Raw genomic sequence first — 22130 nt, forward strand, 5'->3', positions numbered from 1 at the left:
ACAGGGATCTTCTCTTACGATGTGTTTCTACAGTGTGAGTGAGGCACAATGGGTCTCCAGATTTCGGTGGGGTCCCCTGGGTGCTAAAATGATATAATAAATGAATAAGAACCTGAAGAAAGTGGGTATAGAATCCATTTTAAGAACATAAGAACGGCCGTACCGGGTCAGACCAAAGGTCCATCTAGCCCAGTATCCTGTCTACCGACAGTGGCCAATGCCAGGTGCCCCAGAGGGAGTGAACCTAACAGCCAATGATCAAGTGATCTCTCTCCTGCCATCCATCTCCATCCTCTGACAGACAGAGGCTAGGGACACCATTCCTTACCCGTCCTGGCTAATAGCCATTAATGGACTTAACCGCCATGAATTTATCCAGTTCTACACCCACTTTGTATTCATTTTCCACTAGTTTAAATAATGCACGGTAGGATGAGGCCCACTGCCTCTCTGTGTCTTAGTCTCTCCAGCATAAAATGGGGTTAATAACACCTACAGCACCTTACAGGAGGCTTAGTAAATGTTTGCAAATTGCTTTGCAAGCTTTGAATGTAAGGTGCAAATGTTTGTTATTATAAATGGAAAGATTCCCATTGACTCCAGTGGGCACTGAATTGGATCTGTAGTTTGGTTAAGTTCTTATTCAGCTGGCACCATTTCACCCATTCCCATATTCAAAGAGCGTGGAGGAAATGATATCCTAATAAAGAGCCATCTGGTCAATGAAAACTGTGAAAGAAATACAAATTGCCATCTGGTATTTTAGCATTTTCTTACCGTCTCTTTCCTGAACCTGAGCAAAATAAACAACTCTGATTGGATGTGTCTTGCCAGCCAGTCCCATTACAAGCCGTACATCTTCTCTACATTTAAAAGAGCAAAAAGAAAAAGATTTTTTTTTCTGACAAGAATTTGATCTTCTCACTTTTCATTTTGTCAGATCCACATTCTCAACCACAAAAGTACATACACGTATCTGGAGCTCAGAACGGGGTAACCTAAGTGGACCTATTTCATCCCATGCACCATGCGGCAAAGGCACCTACGATGAAATTCATCCCTGTGCAAAGAACCCACACAAGGTCCATGCGCCACGCTAGTCCCACTCAAATCCTAGTTTTGAGGATTTAAATGGAAGGAAAGTAATGCATAGGCCTCATGCTGGATTTCTATACAGGGATGAATTTATCCCTTAATGCAGAATATTCCAGTAAGGATTCCATATCCAGCAGAGAATTTAATTGCAGACAACTTAATACTGCTGCCTTTGTAAGTGACGTCACTCCATTAATATTACTGTTAAAATGAGGTAGGCACATCCTTGGATCCATTCTATAGTCTGTACGAGCTGATATTTTAGCAAGAAACTTTTCATAACACATTTTCCGTGTCTGAAGATGGCAGTAGAGTCTGTTCAGTTTCAAATTTTGCAATGCTCACCTGAACATAATTGAGTAGCACTTGAAGATTCCAGAATTAGGACTACAAATTAGAGGCAAGAGATTCCAGCAATACCTGTTCTTCCTTCCTTGTTATTGATAAAGGTTTGTTAGTCTCTAAGGTGCCACAAGGACTCCTCGGTTTTGGGGTTTTTTTTAGTGCTCATGCAGTTATCTAGTCTCGCTGATACTCATAAAAGTAGCCCTTACCACCTGCAGGACCTGTTTTTCTCCTATAATTTGCATCCTCTGGAGATTCAAGTCCTTTGTCTACAGGTACTGCATGCTTAGAAGCACTGCCATATTACTCACATTGACTGACCTATGAGAGTCAGCAGTTACCAAGTCGCCATTCTTAAGCAGTCCTTTAGCCTCTTTGATGAAACTGCCAGGCAGGATGAGAGTTGGTGCTAGATCAGATGTGAACAGCCATTGTATCACAATGAATTCTGATTACTAATGAACTGGGCCAGAACAAACTGATGAAAAGCTCAGCATCCTATTATCTATTCCCTGAGTCATCCAACCAGCTCCTCCGATAAAAACCCTGCATGTTTCTGACAGTGACAATGGTTTAGCTATTGGAGAAGCGTAATTCTCTGCCAACAACTGATGTGACAGCTATATACCACAGAACGGAAGTTCTATTCAATTTTTTTACCAATTTCTCATCCTAAATTTGTATAGGAGAGCCTGGAAAAACTTTTGAGGGGACTTGTGCTAAATGATTAATATTGACATCTATAGTGGCTACAGAGGGGCAGCCCTTCTTTTTGTGGTTGGTTAAATACTGAGATGATATTTACAAAGGAAGCACCTCAGTTGAGGATCTCTTTATTAACTGCTACCAAAATCTCAGCATCATTAATGAACTGGATGATGGGATAGATTGCATCCTCAGCAAGTTCACAGATGACACTAAGCTGCGGGGAGAGGTAGATACGCTGGAGAGTAGAGAGAGAGTCCAAAGTGATCTAGACAAATTGGAGGATTGGGCCAAAAGAAATCTGATGAAGTTCAACAAGGACAAGTGCAGAGTCCTGCACTTAAGATGGAAGAATCCCATGCACTGCTACCGGCTGAGGATTGACTAAGCGGCAGTTTTGCAGAAAAGGACCTGAGGATTACAGTGGGCGAGAAGATGAATATGAAACAACAGTGTGCCCTTGTTGCCAAGAAGGCTAATGGCATATTGGGCTGCATTGATAGGAACATTGCCAGCAGATCGAGGGAAGTGATTATTCCCCTTTATTCAGCACTGGTGATGGCACATCTGGAGCATTGCGTCCAGTTTTGGGCCCCCCACTACAGAAAGGATGTGGACAAATTGTAGAGAGTCCAGCGGAAGACAAAATGATTAGGGGGCTGGGGCACATGACTTATGAGGAGAGGCTGAGACTAGGGCTTATTTAGTCTGCAGAAGAGAAGAGTGAGGGGGGATTTGATAGCAGCCTTCAACTAACTGAAGGGGGGTTCCAAAGAGGATGGAGCTAGGCTGTTCTCAGAGGTGGCAGGTGACAGAACAAGGAGCAATGGTCTCAAGTTGCAGTAGGGGAGGTCTAGGTTGGATATTTGGAAAATCTATTTCACTAGGAGGGTGGCGAAGCACTGGAACGGGTTGCCTAGAGAGGTGGTGGAATCTCCATCCTTAGAGGTTTTAAGGCCTGGCTTGACAAAGCCCTGGCTGGGATGATTTAGTTGGGGTTGGTCCTGCTTAGAGCAGGGGGTTGGACTAGACCTCCTGAGGTCTCTTCCAACCCTACTCTTCTATGATTCTGTGATTCTATCATAGTAGTGTACAGGCATAAGGATGCCTTCTAATGTCATCTTATTCTTTACTCTAGTCACTCACCAACTGTGATATTTGCATTTCTGTTTCCCCCTTTCATTATATCTGGACAGAAAAACACAGTGAAACTAGTATAAGAAGCCACTCTTAGCAGTTAACCTTCTGTCTTGAAACTTCCTTAAATATTCTGGGTACAAATCTGCTCCAACTTGATTAGGATGTCATTTCTGTTAAGCCTCCCAATTTCTGTCATTCCCTTCACTCTTCACTTAAAACAGGTTAGATTAAATCACTCCTTTATTAAGGGAGAGCCTTAGATTCAAAGAGAGGTCAGACTCATTTGTCAATATAAATTGGGATCAAGTTTTTCTCAAATAACAAAAGGCCATGGTCAACTCCCACTAATAGAAAGATTCCCAGTGACATCAATGATCTTTGGATCAGGCCCGTAACCTTCCATTCTTTAGCTGTCACACAACCATTTACATCTCCTTCCTGACTTTGTCATTTCTCTTTGAGAGATTTGTCAAAGACTGGGAACAGCTGCCCCTTTTTTGAAAGCTGAAGACATATGTTCCCTCAGTATTTATTAAAGATCTAACTTTATCTATTCCATCTATTTGGAAGAAAGAATGTGATTGAATGTCCAACAGACACATAGGTGGGACCAGTTCCTACTAGTGACTATTGTTCTCAGATGACTTGATGTAATTTGCTTGTCAAAAGCTCAGAAAGAGAAAAGTTTGGGCCAAGTGGTTTTTATATACTTTTCCAAGTATTTTTGAAGGGAAATTTAAGTGTTTTCTTCCTTCCCTGTAGAATTGTACTGCACAGGAAATGGTGACACGTGAAAGAGAACTTGCCATAGTTGCATTATAACATACCTTTCCAGATCCACTACACAAGTGGCACTGATTCTTACCACGTCCTTGGCAATTAGGACAATCCTGAAAGCAAAGCAAAAAAGGTATAACAGAGCAGTGGGTTGAAAGAGAAATACAGCAGCGTGAGGCTTCTGGCATTAGAGCCCAAGGGCAATTACTTTTAACCCCAAGGAGTCATCATTCTCACCTAAACCTCATCCTCTCTCTCTATTATACCTGTAGATAAGGGTAGCCTTGCTTGAAACCCATTGGCAAAGAAACCTAAAATTACTAGTGCAGACAGGGATTCCATTGTGAAATTAAATGATCATATCACGGGGAGCAGAAAGTATAAAAAGACTGTCATCCCTACATTGAAATACATGCTCAAAGGTCTTCTGTCCCCTTCCTAGTGGAAACATCAGGAAGCAGGATATATATTTTCTTACCTAGGTTACTGAGTTCATACACAAAACCAGTTGGGTTGGCTTTTCTGTCTGGTTTTGTTTGTTTTACTCCAGAAATAGCCTTGCTTTGTTTTGTTGGGTGGATACAAATCCTTTTTCATGGCAGCCTGCCCACGTGAAATGCACACTTCAGACTATCTGGAGCAGTAAAATCAACTCCTTGCCAAAAACAAGGACTAATCCTTTATCTAAAGCTATTAAAAAGAATATTTCATTATTTAAAGCAACAAAAAGAATGCTACCCTGCCAGAAACCTGAGTTATCTTTTCTTATCCTAAATCAGGAGGGGAAGAAGCAACAAATATAATTATACCCCAAAAGAGCTATTGCAATTAGTAAAAATAATTGTGTCAAAATAGGTATATGTGCTAGATATTTAACCAAAACTATAGAACTGAAATATGATGGCACAGTGATTTTAAAATTAATATGTAATCTGCATTTAGGATAATATGATGCCTTGGGACCAGAATCCTGCTCCACTGAAGCCAATGGGAGTTTTGCCATTGCTTTCAATGAGAGTAGGACCAAGCTCTTGAAGAAGAGCAGACTTTGAGTTACATGCTGCCGGATTTAAGATTAGAAATATTTTCGATTAGCATAGGTACTAAGGCACTGAAGTGGGACTTAAAAAACCTGGGCTCAGTCCTGGCTCTGCCACAGACTTCCTGTGGGATCTTAGGCAAAATGTTTAACCTCTTTTGTGCCTTGGTTGCCCCTCCGTACAATGGGATAATAATATTTTCCTTCTCCCACCTTTTGTCTGTCTTGTCTAGTTAGATTGTCAGCTCTCTGGGGAGAGGACAGTCACTTAGCACAATAGGGACCTGATTTCAAATGGGGCACTCCTGTCACCCAATTAATGATCCTTTAAAAGTCGGAATGTTTGTGGAGGTTTTACCTGTACTGAATATGTGTGCGGCACTGGAATGTGCATTTCACAATCCGTAAACAGAGGAGGTGCATCCACTACTATTGCCCATGGGGCAGGTGCTGGTGCAACATCAGAAGAGTCCACAAATCCACCTAGAGCAAAGGACTAAAGATCAGTCAGAAAAGACAGTGGTGAATTAGGGAGGCTAGCATGGAATGGACAAAAACATCACCAGGCACCTCCTTTCACACGTGCGCTTCAGTGCTAGTGGAAGGTGCCAGGTTGATGGCAGTGGAGGAAATTGAGGGAGCTGCTTATTCACAAAACAAATACAATTTAGACAGTGGCAGTTCAGCTCTTATCCATTACAGCCCCACCTTCCTAGGGGTGAGAGGTGCCAATTAGTACTGACTGGTGTCATGGTTCCTCTGATGCCAGCCTCTGTTTACTGGGTGGAGACCAAGAAAGACTACTGAATCCATCAGCTGGGAAGGACTTTAGGTCTCTGCTAATCTGTGCTACACTCAAGTCCAAAACACACCAGAGTCACTGCACCCCAGAGTATCAGAGGGGTAGCCGTGTTAGTCTGGATCTGTAAAAAGCAGCAAAGAGTCCTTTGGCACCTTATAGACTAACAGACATATCGGAGCATAAGCTTTCGTGGGTGAATACCCACTTCATCAGATGAATGCACCCCAGAGGGAACCACAGGAGGAGTTGTGCCTTAGAAGGCATAAACCCTCCCTCAGGTCTCCAGTGCTCAGAAGGAACATGGAAGCTGTGTCCTCTTTAAACATGTTGCCACCTCTTCCCTTCTCCTCCAGTAGCTTGTTCTCTAAGGCTGGAGCGGTGCCTGGCTTCATCCCATTTGGAATCATTTTCCTACAATTGTCGCTTGCCCTTTCACAAGGGGATGGAGGGAAGCTCCTTGAACTTACCCCTCCCAAGCCAACCCTTTACAGAGGCCAATCTGTTTTAATTAGATGAGAAAATGTACCCAAGAAAGCTTATATTTGTAACCATATAAGGTTGTATAACCTCAGTGTATTCAATTCTCTTCTCTTTCCCTTTGTACACCCATATCCCTGGTCTCTAGACAGTCCCCCCCCCCCCCTCTCTCTGAAGGCAGGAGATGTTACAATCCATTTTACTCTGAGGTCAAAGTAAACCGGCCTCACTGTGCTTGAGCTAGTGTGGAAGTTAATTGTATATCAGGAACTATGACTCCAATGAGCAACTTCTGGTATGTTAACAAACCTGCATCTGTCAGTGGAAATTGAAGCAAAGGAACATGCTGTTTCCTGAACTGGACTTTTTTTTTCATTATAAAAGACAATTACAGTACACGGTGGGAAAGGTTCTAAATGAATCTATTGCCCCAGCTTAAATTTAGCTTGTGTGAATAACCCTGGGGTTTGATCCACAGCCCACTGAAGTCAATGTAAATACTCCCATTCATTTACTGGGCTTTGGAGCAGGCCCAGGGCAAACCAGCTTAGAAGAATTAAAAATATTAGTGGCCACATACAATGGACTGCCAGGAAAAACCAGTTACTCACCTTTGTAACTGTTGTTCTTCGAGATGTGTTGCTCATATCCATTCCAATTAGGTGTGTGCGCGCCGCGTGCACGATCCTCAGAGAAATTTTCTACCTTAGCAACACCCGGTGGGTCGGCTGTGGAGCCCCCTGGAGTGGCGCTTTCATGGCGCTGGATATATACCCCAGCCGACCCAGCGCCCCCTCAGTTCCTTCTTGCCGGCTACTCCGACAGTGGGGAAGGTATGCGGGTTTGGAATGGATATGAGCAACACATCTTGAAGAACAGCAGTTACAAAGGCGAGTAACCGTTTTTTCTTCTTTGAGTGCTTGCTCATATTGATTCCAATTAGGTAACTACCAAGCCTTACCTAGGCGGTGGGGTCGGAGTGAGACATCGCTGTGTGCAAAACCGCTGAACCGAATGCAGCATCGTCTCTGGACTGCTGTACCAGCGCATAGTGAGTGGCGAAGGTGTGGAACGATGACCAAACTGCAGCTCTACAAATGTTCTGGATCAGGACTTGAGCCAGGAAGGCAGTCGAGGAGGCTTGGGCCCTCGTGGAGTGGGCGGTGAGGTGTGGCGCTGGGACACCAGCCAGGTCGTAGCAAGCACGAATGCAGGACATGATCCAAGAGGAGAGACATTGGGAGGAGACCGGTAGGCCTTTCAGCCAGTCGGCTACTGCAACGAAGAGTTGCGTCGTCTTTCGAAATGGCTTCTTACGCTCAATATAGAAAGCAAGGGCCCTGCGCAGGTCCAAGGAGTGCATACGCTGGTCTTGGCGCATGGCGTGTGGCTTATGATGGAAGACCGGGAGGAATATATCCTGGTTCACATGAAAAGCTGATACAACCTAGGGAAGGAAGGCAGGGTGGGGGTGAAGCTGCACCTTGTCTTTATGGAAGACTGTGTACGGAGGCTCAGATGTGAGGGCCTTGAGTTCAGAAACACACCTTGCTGAAGTGATGGCTACAAGGAAGACTGTCTTCCAAGATAGGTAAAGGAGCGAGCAGGTAGCCAATGGCTCGAATGGGGGTCCTGTGAGCTTGGAGAAAACCAGGTTAAGATCCCACGCCGGAACGGGTTGGCATTGCTGTGGGTAAAGGCGGTCTAAACCCTTGAGGAATCTGACAACCATCAGGTTAGAGAAGACCGAGGAAGCGTGTTCTCCTGGGTGGAACGCCGCTATAGCGGCCAGGTGAACCCTGACTGAAGATATTGCCAAGCCCTGCTGTCTCAAGGACAGGAGACGGTCCACCAGAGTGTTCTGGACTCCAGGGAGGAACGATGCCATGAGATGTATCGAGTGGGCAATGCAGAACTCCCACAGACGAATGGCCTCTTGGCATAGGGGAGATGACCGGGCTCCTCCTTACTTGTTGATGTAGAACATGGCCATGGTGTTGTCTGTGAGGACTAACACGCAACGGCCATGCAGGAGACCGAGAAATGCCTGACAGGCTAGGCGCACCGCCATCAGTTCTCGAACATTGATGTGCAGAGCTAGTTGAGATGCGGTCCACAGGCCTTGGGTATGGTGCTCCCTGAGGTGAGCGCCCCAACCTAGAGATGAGGCGTCCGTGATCAGGTGCAGGGAGGGTTGTGGGGCGTGAAACGGCACTCCTGCACAAACCGCCTTGTGATCCAGCCACCAGGTGAGAGAGGTCAAGACCGAGTTCGGAATCGTGACCACCATGTTCAGGCTGTCCCGAGAAGGGCGGTACACCAAGGACACCCAGGCCTGAAGCTGACGAAGCCGAAGTCTGGCATGCCTGGTTACGTAAGTACAAGAGGCCATGTGACCCAACAGACCAAGGCACATCCTTACAGTGGTAATCGGGAAGGCCTGGAGTCTGTGGATAATGTTCGCGATGGTGCGAAACCGAGTGCCTGGCAGAAGAGCTCGGGCGAGTGTGGAGTCTAAGACTGTCCCGATAAACTCTTTTCTCTGGGTCGGCTCCAGAGTGGACTTCTCTTTGTTGAGTAGAATGCCTAAGTCGTGGAATGTTTGTAGTATTATCTGTAAATGCGCCTGAACCTGCTCTCTGGTGCGGCTGCGGACCAGCCAGTCGTCTAGATATGGGAACACCTGTATCCTTTGTCGCTTAAGGTATGCTGCCACGACGGCCATACATTTGGTGAACACTCTCAGAGCCGCGGACAGTCCGAAGGGAAGGATGGCAAATTGGTAGTGTACCTTGTTTACTACAAAATGAAGGAAGCGCCTGTGAGGAGGGTAGATCGCTATATGAAAATATGCGTCCTTCATGTCGAGGGCGGCGTACCAGTCCCCAGGATCCAGGGAAGGGATGATGGTCCCCAAGGAGACCATGTGGAACTTACTTTACTATGAATTTGTTGAGTCCGCGTAAGTCTAAAATGGGTCGCAGACCCCCTTTTGCTTTGGGGATCAGGAAGTAACGGGAGTAAAACCCCTTAACTCTGGGGGAACCTCCTCTATGGCCCCCATAGAGAGGAGCCCAAAAACCTCCTGTATAAGGAGATGCTCGTGAGAAGGGTCCCTGAAGAGGGATGGGGAGGGGCGGTGGGAGGGGGGGAACGAAGAAAACTGGAGGGCGTATCCCCTCTCCACCGTGCGAAGGACCCAACAGTCCGAAGTTATAAGGGACCAAGCACGGTGGAAACGGGAGAGGCGATCCCGAAATAAATGAGATGGATCCTGGGTAGTGGCTGGTGCGCCAACCTCGGGCGCAGCTTCAAAAGTTTTGCCTAGGTCCTGAAGGTGGCCTAGGGGGGCCCTGGTTCTGTCCAGGCTGGGGTCCAGTCGGCCTCCGTCTACCACCTAGTCCCCGCCTTCTGGGGAAGTCCTGTCTCGGACGAGGAGGAGGAGGGTAGAACCTTTGTGGCTGTGGCCTAAAGGGCCTGCGTTGAGGTCCTGAGACATGCATCCCCAGGGAGCACATGATGGTTCTCGAGTCTTTGAGGCTCTGTAACCTAGCGTCCGTCTTGTCCGAGATCAAGCCTTGGCCCTCGAACGGCAGATCCTGCAGGGTCTGCTGCAGTTCTGGCGGTAACCCCGAAACCTGGAGCCAGGAGACACATCGCATGGCTATCCCCGACGCTAGAGTCCTGGCGGCCGAGTCCGCAATGTCGAGGGAGGCCTGTAAGGAGGTTCTAGCCACCTTTTTGCCCTCCTCCACCAGGGTCCCGAACTCCTCCCTTGAGTCCTGGGGAATCAACTCTTTGAATTTACCCATGGAAACCCATGAGTTATAATTGTACCGATTTAAGAGCGCCTGTTGGTTTGCGGCCTTGAGCTTCAGAACCCCCGCCGAATAAACCTTGCGTCCAAAAAAATCAAAGCACTTAGCGTCCTTTGATTTGGGCGCTGCCGCCTGCTGGCCATGGCGCTCTCTGGCGTTCTCTGATGAGACTACCAGTGAACATGGTGGGGGATGCGTGTAGAGGTATTCATAGTCTTTAGAGGGCACAAAGTACTTCCTCTCTACCCCTCTGGCAGTTGGAGGGATGGAGGCCGGGGTTTGCCATAGGGCCGTAGCGTTAGCCTGAATTGTTCGGATAATGGGCAACGCCACCCGGGTTGGGGCATCAGATGAAAGGATGCTCACCACCGGGTCCTCCACCTCCGCTATCTCCTCGGCCTGTAGGTCCATATTTCTTGCCACCCTACGTAACAAGTCTTGCTGGGCACAAAGATCTATAGGAGGTGGGCCTGAGGGTGTTGTACCCGCCACTGCCTCATCTGGGGAAGATGAGGAGGACGCCTCAGGGGGTAAGGAATCTGCGTGAGGGTCCGGCTCCAAGGGACTTGGAGGTGCAGGATCCCCTGCACCAGGGTCTGGTTCCTGCGTGGGCGTCAGGGCCGGAGCCTCCATACCCTATGGGGGAGGACGGGAGATGGTGGCCTCAGGAACCCTGGGCTCAGAGTGAGCCGAGCGAGAGGCCACTAGTGGAGTCCCTTGAGCCTGGTGATACGCCCAAGGGGTCCAGAAAGACCAATGCGTAGGGTCTTGTCAAAGGTTGTCTGCCCCCTCCTGCCAATGACCCAAGTCGTCTGCGGCTTGACCTTGAGCAGGGTACGTTCAACGGGGAGCCCCTTCAGAAGAGTGAGACGCTGATCTCGAGGGCCAGGGCGGTGCCGAGCAAGGGTGCAGGGAAACGTCCTGGTACGGTGCCGAGCGGTGCCGATCAATCGGCGAGTGGTCTCTGCGTGGTGCCGGTGAACGGTACCGGGATTGAGAACGGTGCCAATATGCATGTCAGTACCGGGATCCGGATCTGGATCTGGATGACGAAGACCGTCTGTAACCTTGGTGCCGGGAGCGGCCTCAGGAATGGGAGCAGCGCTCATACCGGTGCCGAGAGCTGCGCCTTGACTGTGACCGGTACCGATGCTCGGGTTGGTGCCGAAAAGAAGACCGGTGCCGGGAGGTAGATCTGTGCCGCGAGTACGACCGGCGCCGAGATGGAGATCGGTGCCGGGACTGCGAGCGGCGTCGAGACCTGCTCCGAGACCGGGAGCGGTGCTGCGAGTCCACGCCCGGAGAAGGCGGCCGTATCAGGGTAGGCTTGCCCCTGGACTGTACCGTACGAAGGGCATATGGTGCCGCGGGTTGAGAAGGCGCCAGCTCCGTGAGGGCGATGAGGTCTCTCACCGTGGCAAATGTCTCCGGTGTAGATGGGAGACAGGGCTCCACCACCTGACGAGGCGGTGAGCCAGTCCGTACCGCACTCAACGGCTGTACACCCGGCACCGGAGTCAACAGTGCTGATGATACTTGCACCCTCTGGCGTTCAGAAGCCGGGCGTGGCTCTATCACCGGTGCGGGGGGAGCCGGTGCTGTTGGACAGCAGCGTCCTGAGTTTTACAGGGCCTTTTATGTCCCGGAGACAGGGACCGGCGCCGAGGGGCTTGCGGCGGATGCGGTGCCGAGGGAGGACGGTGCCGTGGTGCCTTTTCCGCATCTGCCCGCGATGCAGTACCGGAAGGAGCCACTGGGGCACTATGCACCGAGTCACTTGGTGCCGGAACCTGACGCACTGAAGGAGGATCCGGGCTAAGTGCCGCTTCCATGAGGAGCTGCTTAAGCCTAAAGTCCCGCTCCTTTTTCGTCCTTAGCCTGAAAGCCTTGCAAATCTTGCACTTGTCCGTTTGGTGAGACTCCCCTAAGCACTTCAGACAAGAGTCCTGAGGGTCTCCCATTGGCATAGGCCTAGCACATGTCACGCACGGCTTAAAGCCGGGAGCCTTGGGCATGAGCCCGGCTGTGCGCCGGGGGGGAAAAGGAGGGAATAAAGGCCCCCTTAACCCCCACTAACTACGAAAAACTATTTATAACTATTAACAACAACTAATCTAAAAAACACAGTTAACAACTATCTACAAGAAGCAACGGGTAAAGCTAGGGAGAGTGGAGAACAGCTATGCCGCGCTCCACAGTTCCAACGACCATCACGGGCGGTAAGAAGGAACTGAGGGGGCGCTGGGTCGGCTGGGGTATATATCCAGCACCATGAAGGCACCACTCTAGGGGGCTCCACAACCGACCCACCGGGTGTTGCTAGGGTAGAAAATTTCTCCGACAATTGTGCACGCGGCGCGCACACACCTAATTGGAATCGATATGAGCAAGCACTCGAAGAAGAAGTTAGCTTTCACTTAGCTGGCCCCCATGATAACATTCACCTTCCACTTCCAATTTTCCTCACTTTTTCCTCCCCTCTTCACCTTCCACTCTCCTCCATCTCTCTTCTTCCACTCTTGTCTTCTCCTACCTCTGTTTCTTCCCCACTTCCTCTCCCTCTTTCTCCTCTCTGTATTTTTCCTTTCCTCTCTTCCCACCCTTCACCTGGCATGTTTATCTGATCTTCCTTCCCCATCGTCTACCTCTTCGCTTCTCTCTCCCTAAAACATTACATGAACAGAAATATTTTCCAATGGTTTTTCATTTAGGGAGAACCGGACGGAGGTGGGGATTGGACTAAAATGCCGGAATGCGATGCCAAACACATCATCACTGAGTTACTGCAGGAGCACTAGTATAAACAGACTCGCCTTGTTTCACTGTCCAAAAGCCAAAGAGAAAACAAATGTCACAAAAGGTGACAGGCAAAGAAAGTTTGAAAAATAAATTATAGTGTTTAAACCTTTTGGTCTCCACCAATTTGGGCTGGATTTAAACTTGCCACCTAAACAGATGAAAGGCTTAGTTATCAATCCGGTTCTCCATGCCTCTGAAATCAGGCCCTAGGAGACCTCAAGTTGGATTCCAAAATTGAGGCATTCAGAATCAGTAGCCATTTTTGAAAATATTGTCCCTTATGATTCTGCTAGTCTCTGTGCAGTTAAGGAGCATGTGGTCACTCGTTAAATCCATAAGTCTACTGAGATAGTCATTCCCTGCCACAGTACATTCTACAGTGTTCACTCTCTGCTAAGTAAGAGCGCTGATTTGCTTACCATTATAAGGCTCGCTGATCGGGAATGTTTCTCTGGTTTCAGTGAAGGTTTGCAGACGATACTGATAAGACCAAACAAAAGTCAATTTTAATGTAAAGCTGCTTCTTATTTTCTGCTAGGAGGTGAAGCAATTCTGGACTTAATCCTGCTCCCATTAAAACCAATGGCACAACCTCTATTGACTTCAAGGAGAATAGACTTGGTTCCTGCGCTAGGGTAATAAGAGCTGTTCTGATTTCAAAAGTAAGAGCTAGAGAGAGCAATAAAATAGTTAAATTAATAAATGATGTCATTCTCCATGCTATTACTCCACAGTGCAGTGTCTGGCTGAGACATAAGTAGTCTTGATATCACAGAGACATGCTAGCATAAGGCTGGTGGCAGTGACCTGTGCTACAATGCTAAAAGTTATTGGTGAAACTTGGTGAAGACGCACACTGGGGGGGGGGGGTCATTGCACTAGCATAAGTCACTTCAGTATTTGTTTTCTTTGCTGCTGCCTAACCACAATACTGAGGGCAATACTCATGTCTTCCAGTCCACAGTGGAGAAATCTATGAGATCGAGAACTTTTCTGACCAATTTTACATTTAGGGAAAAATTCTCTTCTCTGGGATGTACTTTAGATTCTCTCTCACACACACACACACACGCACAAACACACAGTCTCCCTAGTATAACCAGAGAAAGCACCACATTTTGGAGCAAAGAAAAATGTAACGGGCCTATCTTAGCTGAAAATGGCCAATTTTAGTGTGTGTGTCCAGAGGGGGGGATTATGAAATGGGACCACTTTCAAATTGGTAACATGACAAAAGCTGATTTTTTGAGATTTCAGATTTCATTGCAAATATCTTGCCCACCTTCCCGTAACAGAGGGGGAATCGATCTAAGTTACGCAACTTCAGCTACGTGAATAACATAGCTGAAGTCGACGTACTTAGATCGACTTACCGAGGTATCTTCACCACGGTGAGTTGACTGCTGCCGCTCTCTCCTCGACTCTGCCTGCACCTCTCGTGGCGCTGAAGTACAGGAGTCGACGGGAGAGCGCTCGGGGGTCAATTTATCGCGTCATACCCTGAAACCGTAGATCTTTGCAGTTGGAATAAGCCTATCAACTAAGCCTACCATGCAATGCTAAATTTGGTCAGCTCTTTTCAATACTATATGTACTTACTCTGAATGTGTTGAGCGGAGTCAGGTTCTGGACCACCATACGTTTTGCAGGGGCAATCCGATAGCAGCACTTATTGGCTGTGTACTGTACTAAGGCTTCTCTGGCTACATGCTCAGAAATAGACAGAATGCTGGAAAATAAATGAAAAAAAGTTTTGGTAAAAACTGGACAATCCACTTTACTTCCTGAGATTGAGGAAGAAACTTCTTTATACAGTGAGGAAAAAATGTAAAACCATCAGCCACCATTTTCTTAAGTGGCTAGCAATATGGCATGTTTCACTTTTAGGTGCCTTGCTAAAGACACATTTGGAAAGGGTCTGATTTCTGAGGGTCCTGAGCCCCTCTGAAAAATCAAGTTGCTTTAAAATATCTTGTTGAGCCCGCAAAATTTGGGGTGCTCTAACTCACAAGTTACTTATGAAAATCATGCCCGTCATCCTAGATTACAGTTGTATGTAAAGTCTGGATTAATTTGACGGTAGATTGACATTTCTGATGGCAAATAAAGGTCAGGAAAGGTCCAGATCAAATCCCTGAATCCAAAAACTCCTGAACACTGGGGCCATAAAAAAATTCAGATCTGATCAGACTCAGAGCCAAATTCCCAAATGTTCAGAATCAGTGTTTGAATTCAGTCGAGCATAGAGATCAGTTCAAGCTGTTATTCTAATGCAAGGTTTGGACCCAGGATTCTGGTTCAGTGTCACCTCTTTTCTCTATTCTCTTTCTCTGGGCTAGATGGACTTCTGGTCTGACCCAGTATGGCTGTTCTTATGTTCTAATTTTCTTTACCAAGGTAAGGTGAAAATGCATTGTTCTGTTTTAGAAGATGTTTCTCTTCATAATGCTGCTGTTTTAAAGCAATGTGCACAAGGCTGTAGGAAAAGACAGGCAAAGGACAATTCTATTAGCTGCTAGTCAAAGGTACTTAATGGGCTAAGCTCCCATTGACTTCAGTGGGATTAGAATCAGGTCCAAACTCAGATAACAGCAATCAGCATCCAAGCAATATGATAGATAGTATCCAGCATAATACATCAATAAAACATGGAAATTCAGGCTATGAATTTTACACTGTGATTCCACCATGTTCCATAGACAATAATGTAAATGTGAGTTCAAAAAGGGTTTGCACTCCCACACTGGAAACAGCACCTAAAAGGCATCTTACCTCCACTCTGTCTGAGGTGGAATGGAATCATTGTGCTCTCCTTCGGGCACCTGATCAGCTGGGGGAGGTAAACCTTTGTTTCCTACAGTGAAATAACAGCAAGAAGAGTTGCTCGCATTTAGTAACTTGCATTGGCACAGTTCAATTTTCCGCTAGTTTGGAAAGATGCAGATGATGAGTTCAGAACTCTGCTTCTTATAATATAACTTGCTGGCTTGACTGTTACCTCATCCTCCTGTGTCTTTTATTAGTCTCATTTACCTGTAGTATTGTATCATAACCTAGATTTTTGGCTGTCTTTTTATTGTGTATCTCTTCAATAAAGACAATAAAGACCAGTTCCTTGATTACTTTAACACTATCTGCAATAGGTGGTTATTTAAAAGTGACAGACATTGCCCTGGACAAACAGCCCTAATGTACATGTGGGAGACTGTACTAACCACAGTCTCCTGAATCTTCCCCTTCATCTTCAGTGGCACCGTCCATCAGCTCCAAGGGGGGCGCAGAGGGTCGTTCATGGGGTGAGGAATAAGGAGCAGGGGCATCTGCAACACATGAATTTAAGAAAAGTGAATTCTGGTAGGGATCTAAAAGTACATACAGTAGACTGAAAGTGCTTTGCAAGGAAACAGCCATTAACAATACAATAAAGACATCAAGAGGAGAGAACATATGAAGTCATTAATACCAGTTTGAAGTAATGATGGGAAACCTTCAGCAGAAGGTTCCAAGACATGTGCTGTATTGATTAGACCTGGATTGGAAGTGATGTCCTCACAACAATGGTGTGATGTTTGCAGGTCAGTATACTGCACGTCCCCAATCAGTTTGTCCTACCACTATGGTACTTGTGGGTCACCAAGAACCAAGTGTTTCTGCAAAATGATTAGTCCATATCTGAATTAGTTACCATTCCAGAATTGAATCTTTGGCTTCACTAGTCCTTCTATGGTGCATTAACCTTAGATCCCATAGACTGGGATACAAATGCCACAGAAGTAGATGGCCATGGTATTGTGATGATGCAGAAGATGTGGGTTAAGGGCAGTCTCAAAATTTCTGATTTTTAGGTTAATGGAGATCAACCATATTGCAAAAATAACAGGATTGGTCTTTGAATTACAAGATCTCCCCTTTCTGGACCATATAAAAACATATTATTCAATCATTCCCTTCTAGTCAGTCTATGAAGTGTTAGATGGTGGCCACAAGTAAGAATGTGCATTCTGGCACATTCTCAAGGGTGGGAACCTCAAGGCCGTGAATGGGATCAAGCAAAATGAGGCAAAAGGCAGCACTGGAGCTGTCTGTCTAGCTAATCTATCTCTCTAGTAGTCAAGGGAGGAAGGCAAAAATCTTTCATAGGAATCCACTCTGGCAGATCTGTCCAGCCAAAAGTGCTTAACAACCCAGAGAGTTTATAAAGTCAATTGCTAAACTAACCTACTTCAGTAGCAAACAAACCTGCTCATTGGATTCAGAGTAAATTGACTCAGAGAGAAAAGTCCAAAGAGAATAAAAAACAATCACTGTTAATTTGTTTCAGAAACATCTCTGCCATGTTTCTGAGTACAAGAAGCAGACGTCAAGTTTGTTCTTCGAACTCAGGAAGATGTGGCAATGAGCAACACAGAATGCCACAGGACTCTTCCTCCTCTAATGGGAACTTTTGGGTTACTGCAGGTCAGAAACGTGAAAATATTGTTCTCAGAAATATGCAGGCAGTGTGCTGTATATTTGTACAGTTTGTACAGTATCTGCAACACATGCTTGGCATATTATTCGTTTTGTTACCCTTTACTATTGGTCAGCTTTATGCTACATGGTTAGCCACAATGCTAGGGAAGGAAAGGCCATTTTGTCTTTAAGGAACATGACTGTGAACATCCAGATTTTATTCTTTGCAACAGGTTTGTTTTCCATGTGCCCTTGGGAAAACTCCTTAACTCTTCCATGCCTCAGTCTCCTCATCTGTAAAAATGGACAGAATTATATTTACCTGCCCACATCCACATTAGTGTAAGATCATTGCAAAATCACCACACCATTTAGCACAGTTTAACAGCCTCTGCTCAAGATAGCTTCAGGACTGGACTAGTAGGAATGCTGCAAGCTAAGGACATAGGTGCACTGGCAGAGCTCTGTGAGAGAAAGTTCCACAGCATCTGCCTTGTAACATGCCTGCCTCCGTCTGGTGCTATTAGTCACTCACTTTCAGAAGCATTAAATTTACTCACAAACTTTAAGTTAACTCAGGGCCCTGTTTGCACTGGTTACAGCCCCATGAAACCTTCCTGACGTCAGTGGAGTTGTGCAGTGTGTAATTCAGTGCTGAATTTGGCCCAGAATAAGTAACTAAAATAAGAGAATGGAATGCATGAATTTTTGCTTGTCTCACTTACCTGCTGTGCTGCATATGTGACAGTGGTCTCTATCTTGCATCCTCTGCTGAATGGTGAAGACTCCTAACCTATTGTGACTCCAAATGAGTCAAGGCGACCGTGCTAGATAATATAACTAGGTCTGTTGTTTCTGTTGTTCGTATAACTGGATCTGTTGTTGCTCTTGTAAAACGTATTTTCACGTCGTCAAAGAATGGGTAAATATTTGAATATGACTCCACCTTCTTTGAAAGTGCAGCTCAAGCGTGGTAAAGGACTGGGAACTTTTTAGAGGGGAACAAGCATAACCATGTGGAGTTTCACAATGTGAGCTGAAATCGTGATGATCAGCATGCCTGACTGCAAAAGAAAAGCACTGACCGTCATGTGCTTTATGTGTCTCTCAAAAGAGAGCCTCAAACCTTCCTTCAGGTACACAGCATTTATCATTCAGGGGAGACTCAAAGCCCTAAGTATTTGCAACATATTAGTGTCTTCATGTACTATGAACTGTTATGCGCTTGGGTTATTCTTTTTCTGACATACGAGCATGAAGTCATTAAGAATGCTTCCAAAGACACACACAAAATCAAAACCTGGACTATTTTAATTGTTACCGTTATTGCATAAGTTATTTGAAGCCCAACGTTGTTCTTATTGAAGTCAACAAGGTGGGACAATGGTCTTTTCTTTTGTTTTCCTCCTTTTTTAGACAGGACAACAAACAAAACTAAGGATTGTGGATAGTTTAGCTCCTGGCCAATCTTGCTTGAAAACAGCCTGCTCAGTAGTTTAGATCTTATCTCAGGTAAACAGCTGCTAATTTACAAATACCATTGTCCATACCTTGTGCAACAGAGGGAGAAAGGAGACATTCACTTCCATAATTCAGACGGCTTTCATTTCTGTTTGGAAGAATGCAAACAAAGAATATAATGAAACAAGCCCTCTGCTAGGAGAAGGGGGATGCACAGCAAGGTCATGATTCATTATGACGTAGGATTAGTGGTATTTATTACCCGCTCGCCCCTGGAGGCGGCCCCAACAGGACAAAAGTTGAGACACATTGGCAGCGCAATTTAGGAGAAACTCATCCTGCTATTGCCTGTGCTGTGCTGTGCTGTTGGGTGTGTTACTTTGAGTAGTGAGAATGTGGCAAAAAAAAAAAAAAAAAAAGCCCTGTGAATAGTCCATCACATTTTTAAACCAATATGAATGTGTTTGCACCCCTTTTGCAAATACCTCCAGGAATCAGATCAGTGGTTGGCCGGAATGCTCATGGAAACCGAGTTGGGTTTTTACTTAATATAAAAGTAAACAGAAGCCAGCTTCACCTCCTTAAAATGTTTCTTAACTGTGATTACCATAGCAAGTGCTTGCATAATATTGAAATTTTTTTCTCCTGCTAGCAATCTCACTACAAAACAGTCATTAATCATTCATCAGAAGCCAGTTCTGTTTTCAAGCCCTTCATCGCTGGATTTTTCCATACTAACTTAACTGGTTGCACACTACCCTGTACAATGAGTGGATGGATGGAACAGCACTCTCCAGCTGAGACCTCTCCTATTCCTGGCATGCGCCCAGTGCTCTGGGGCAATGGGATAGAATGGCACAGAACCGGCTAGCCACCAGCCGCGCAAGCCAAAGATTCCCCCATTCCAGGGTATTCACCAGTTGCCTGATAAAGCAGTTTTACAGTCTCCCTGCCTTGGCAAAGTGGTACAGAGACTGTATTGTGGGCAATGGTCTAGTCTAATGTGAATTTAAAACCCAATCGTCAATCAGGTGGTCACCTGTGCAAGTCTTTAACCTGTTTTTTATCCCCTGTATAATTGTTCTGCTTTGTCCAGATACAAAGCGATTTCCAGCCTATTTGTGGGCCTTAAACCCCATCACTCCTGTACGCTTTGCTGGAAGTTGTGCAGGTCTATGTGAGCTGAGAATATGCTTCCTAAATTAAAATGCTTCTCTCCGATATTTTGGTTGGTGTCCTGGTTCTCACTTGGGCTGAATTATTTTATAGCAGCTGCGAGCAACTATTTTAAGTCTCTGCTTTGCATGGTTTTCTTGGGGAAGTTTTCTAAAACAGAGACTGAGGGCTAGAAGTGTTGTATGTGAAGGCCACGTCAGAACAAACTCATACCATCTGATGGATGAAAAATGAGCGATGGGGATCTGGATAGCCAAGGTGGTTTTTAATGATGTATGGGGCCTTTCACTAGTAATTCAAATGCAGTCTGGGCCACAAGTGACAGCCATCAGTTGACTGATGATCCGTAATTGGTAAAAATGATTTTGGTGTCTTGCTTCAGTTCCAAGAGGTCAGATGTCCACATCATATAAAAAAATCATCACAATCATCGTGGCAAGGACTGAGTGGCAATGAAGAATGAACAATTCTTACACCTAGTGGTGGTCCCTCCAGGCCGGGGCTTAGGGGCACAGTGAGGATGTTTGCAGTGCCCGTGATCCAATTGTATCGGGTTGGAAGACAAATAAATGACTTTAGTGTCATCCGACTGGAACTTCTTTCAAAATGTGGCTGAGACACACTGTCCAGAGGTGGATCGTGAATTTCCCAGCATTTAAGTGTTTCATATCCAAAGTTTTGATTTGGCTCTACTTCAGCCAAAGACCTTCAAACTGTATTGAGTTACAGTTCAAAAGGCACAATATACAGAGACGGGCAGGGTACACTAAGGCAACCTTTACAAAACACTAAGCTGTTTAGACATTTTGTTTTAATGCATGGTGCCCCTTTCTTCCTTTTGTAGACCACTCTACCACTGATGAGCTGATATTTTTTAATCTTGATTCCCAGGGTGTAGAAACCTTTATCACCAGCCACCTAAGATTTCCCCTTTACTGTTTGTACTTAACCATGCAGGTATAATATGATGTATTAAACATATACTTGAATCTGTGTTGTAAATTTTAAAGAAACTTTGCTAGATGCTTGAAGCAGAACTTACAGACACTTTGTAAACCAAAGTCTATAATGTTGTCATAAGTAGCTTACCCTTGATAATTCTTCTTTATTTCTTAAGCATTTCTCTAACAATCTCCATAAAAACCTCAACAAGAACACCCAAGGAAATCACATACCATAAAAAATAACATAACAAACTACTGATTTGAAAAAGGTCAAACCAGCAAACATGTCTGAGGTTTTTTATAGACATTGGATAATTTGCTCTTGGTACCTGTTTAGAATCATGCCAGATGTCTGATTCTAAAAAGGAAATCCAAATAAGGTTAAAAATAAAAGGGGGAAGATTCCAAAATGGGCTGTAAAGGTAATACCATTGCTATGACTAACAGTCCTGGCAGGCCAAATTTTTATCTCATCTACACCCATGTGATCTCTGAGTCACTGCCCAGAAGTCCACGGAGTTAGAGATAACCGTGTGTTGTTAAACGAATGATGTGTGAATCTTAGAATGTTTATCTGAATCTCTGAAAATGCTGTGCAGGAATTTTCCTAGCATTTCTGGTACTTCCTGCTCCCAGCTGGACTAGAAACATTGCAAAAATAGCCTCTCATCACATCCCAGGCAGAAGCATGTAATACAGAGGGGTGCACAGCTTAAAATAAGGGGGGAAAGAAGTTAACTGAAACCTTATTCTAGTTAGTTGGAAGAGAGCTCAGAGAGACAATTTAACCTGTTCTGAAAACAGACTCCCCCTCAACGGACATCATTGTCAAGGGAAACACTTGCAATGTTAGCCCAGATTATCAACTGGTGTAAATCAGCATAGGTTTCAATGGAGATACTTATTTGCACCAAGTGAGGATCTGGCCCATTGTGCTTCGAAGGATAAATGTACGCCTCCTGTTATTATTAGTAATGGAAGTTGCACATTTAAGTTAACATCCCAAGCATAGCACTGTTCAATAGATGGAAGGGGAACAAGGATAGCCCTACTTTAAGAAGGGTTAAAATGTACCACATTGTCCAGTTCCAAACTGCATT

General features: G+C 45.6%; 1 protein-coding gene across 3 annotated transcripts in view; it reads right to left on the reverse strand.

Annotated features, from left to right (window-relative positions):
• LOC128839968 (protein SSUH2 homolog) overlaps positions 1 to 22130 on the reverse strand; it is a 28447-nt gene that overhangs the window by 5439 nt on the left and 878 nt on the right. Inside the window, exons 2-9 of one of the 3 annotated variants that reach the window (XM_054033336.1) lie at positions 19000 to 19058; positions 16213 to 16317; positions 15770 to 15851; positions 14597 to 14726; positions 13417 to 13477; positions 5460 to 5584; positions 4113 to 4175; positions 778 to 863 (exon numbers count right to left, since the gene is read on the reverse strand). In XM_054033336.1, the coding sequence (XP_053889311.1) occupies positions 778 to 863; positions 4113 to 4175; positions 5460 to 5584; positions 13417 to 13477; positions 14597 to 14726; positions 15770 to 15851; positions 16213 to 16317; positions 19000 to 19058 (711 nt within the window). Of the gene's footprint in view, positions 1 to 777; positions 864 to 4112; positions 4176 to 5459; positions 5585 to 13416; positions 13478 to 14596; positions 14727 to 15769; positions 15852 to 16212; positions 16445 to 18174; positions 18263 to 18999; positions 19059 to 22130 lie in introns of those variants that run through there. The other 2 variants (XM_054033338.1, XM_054033335.1) reach the window with 2 other exon arrangements.

Source organism: Malaclemys terrapin, chromosome 7 (genome assembly GCF_027887155.1).
Source record: "Malaclemys terrapin pileata isolate rMalTer1 chromosome 7, rMalTer1.hap1, whole genome shotgun sequence".
Taxonomy (NCBI): domain Eukaryota; kingdom Metazoa; phylum Chordata; order Testudines; family Emydidae; genus Malaclemys; species Malaclemys terrapin.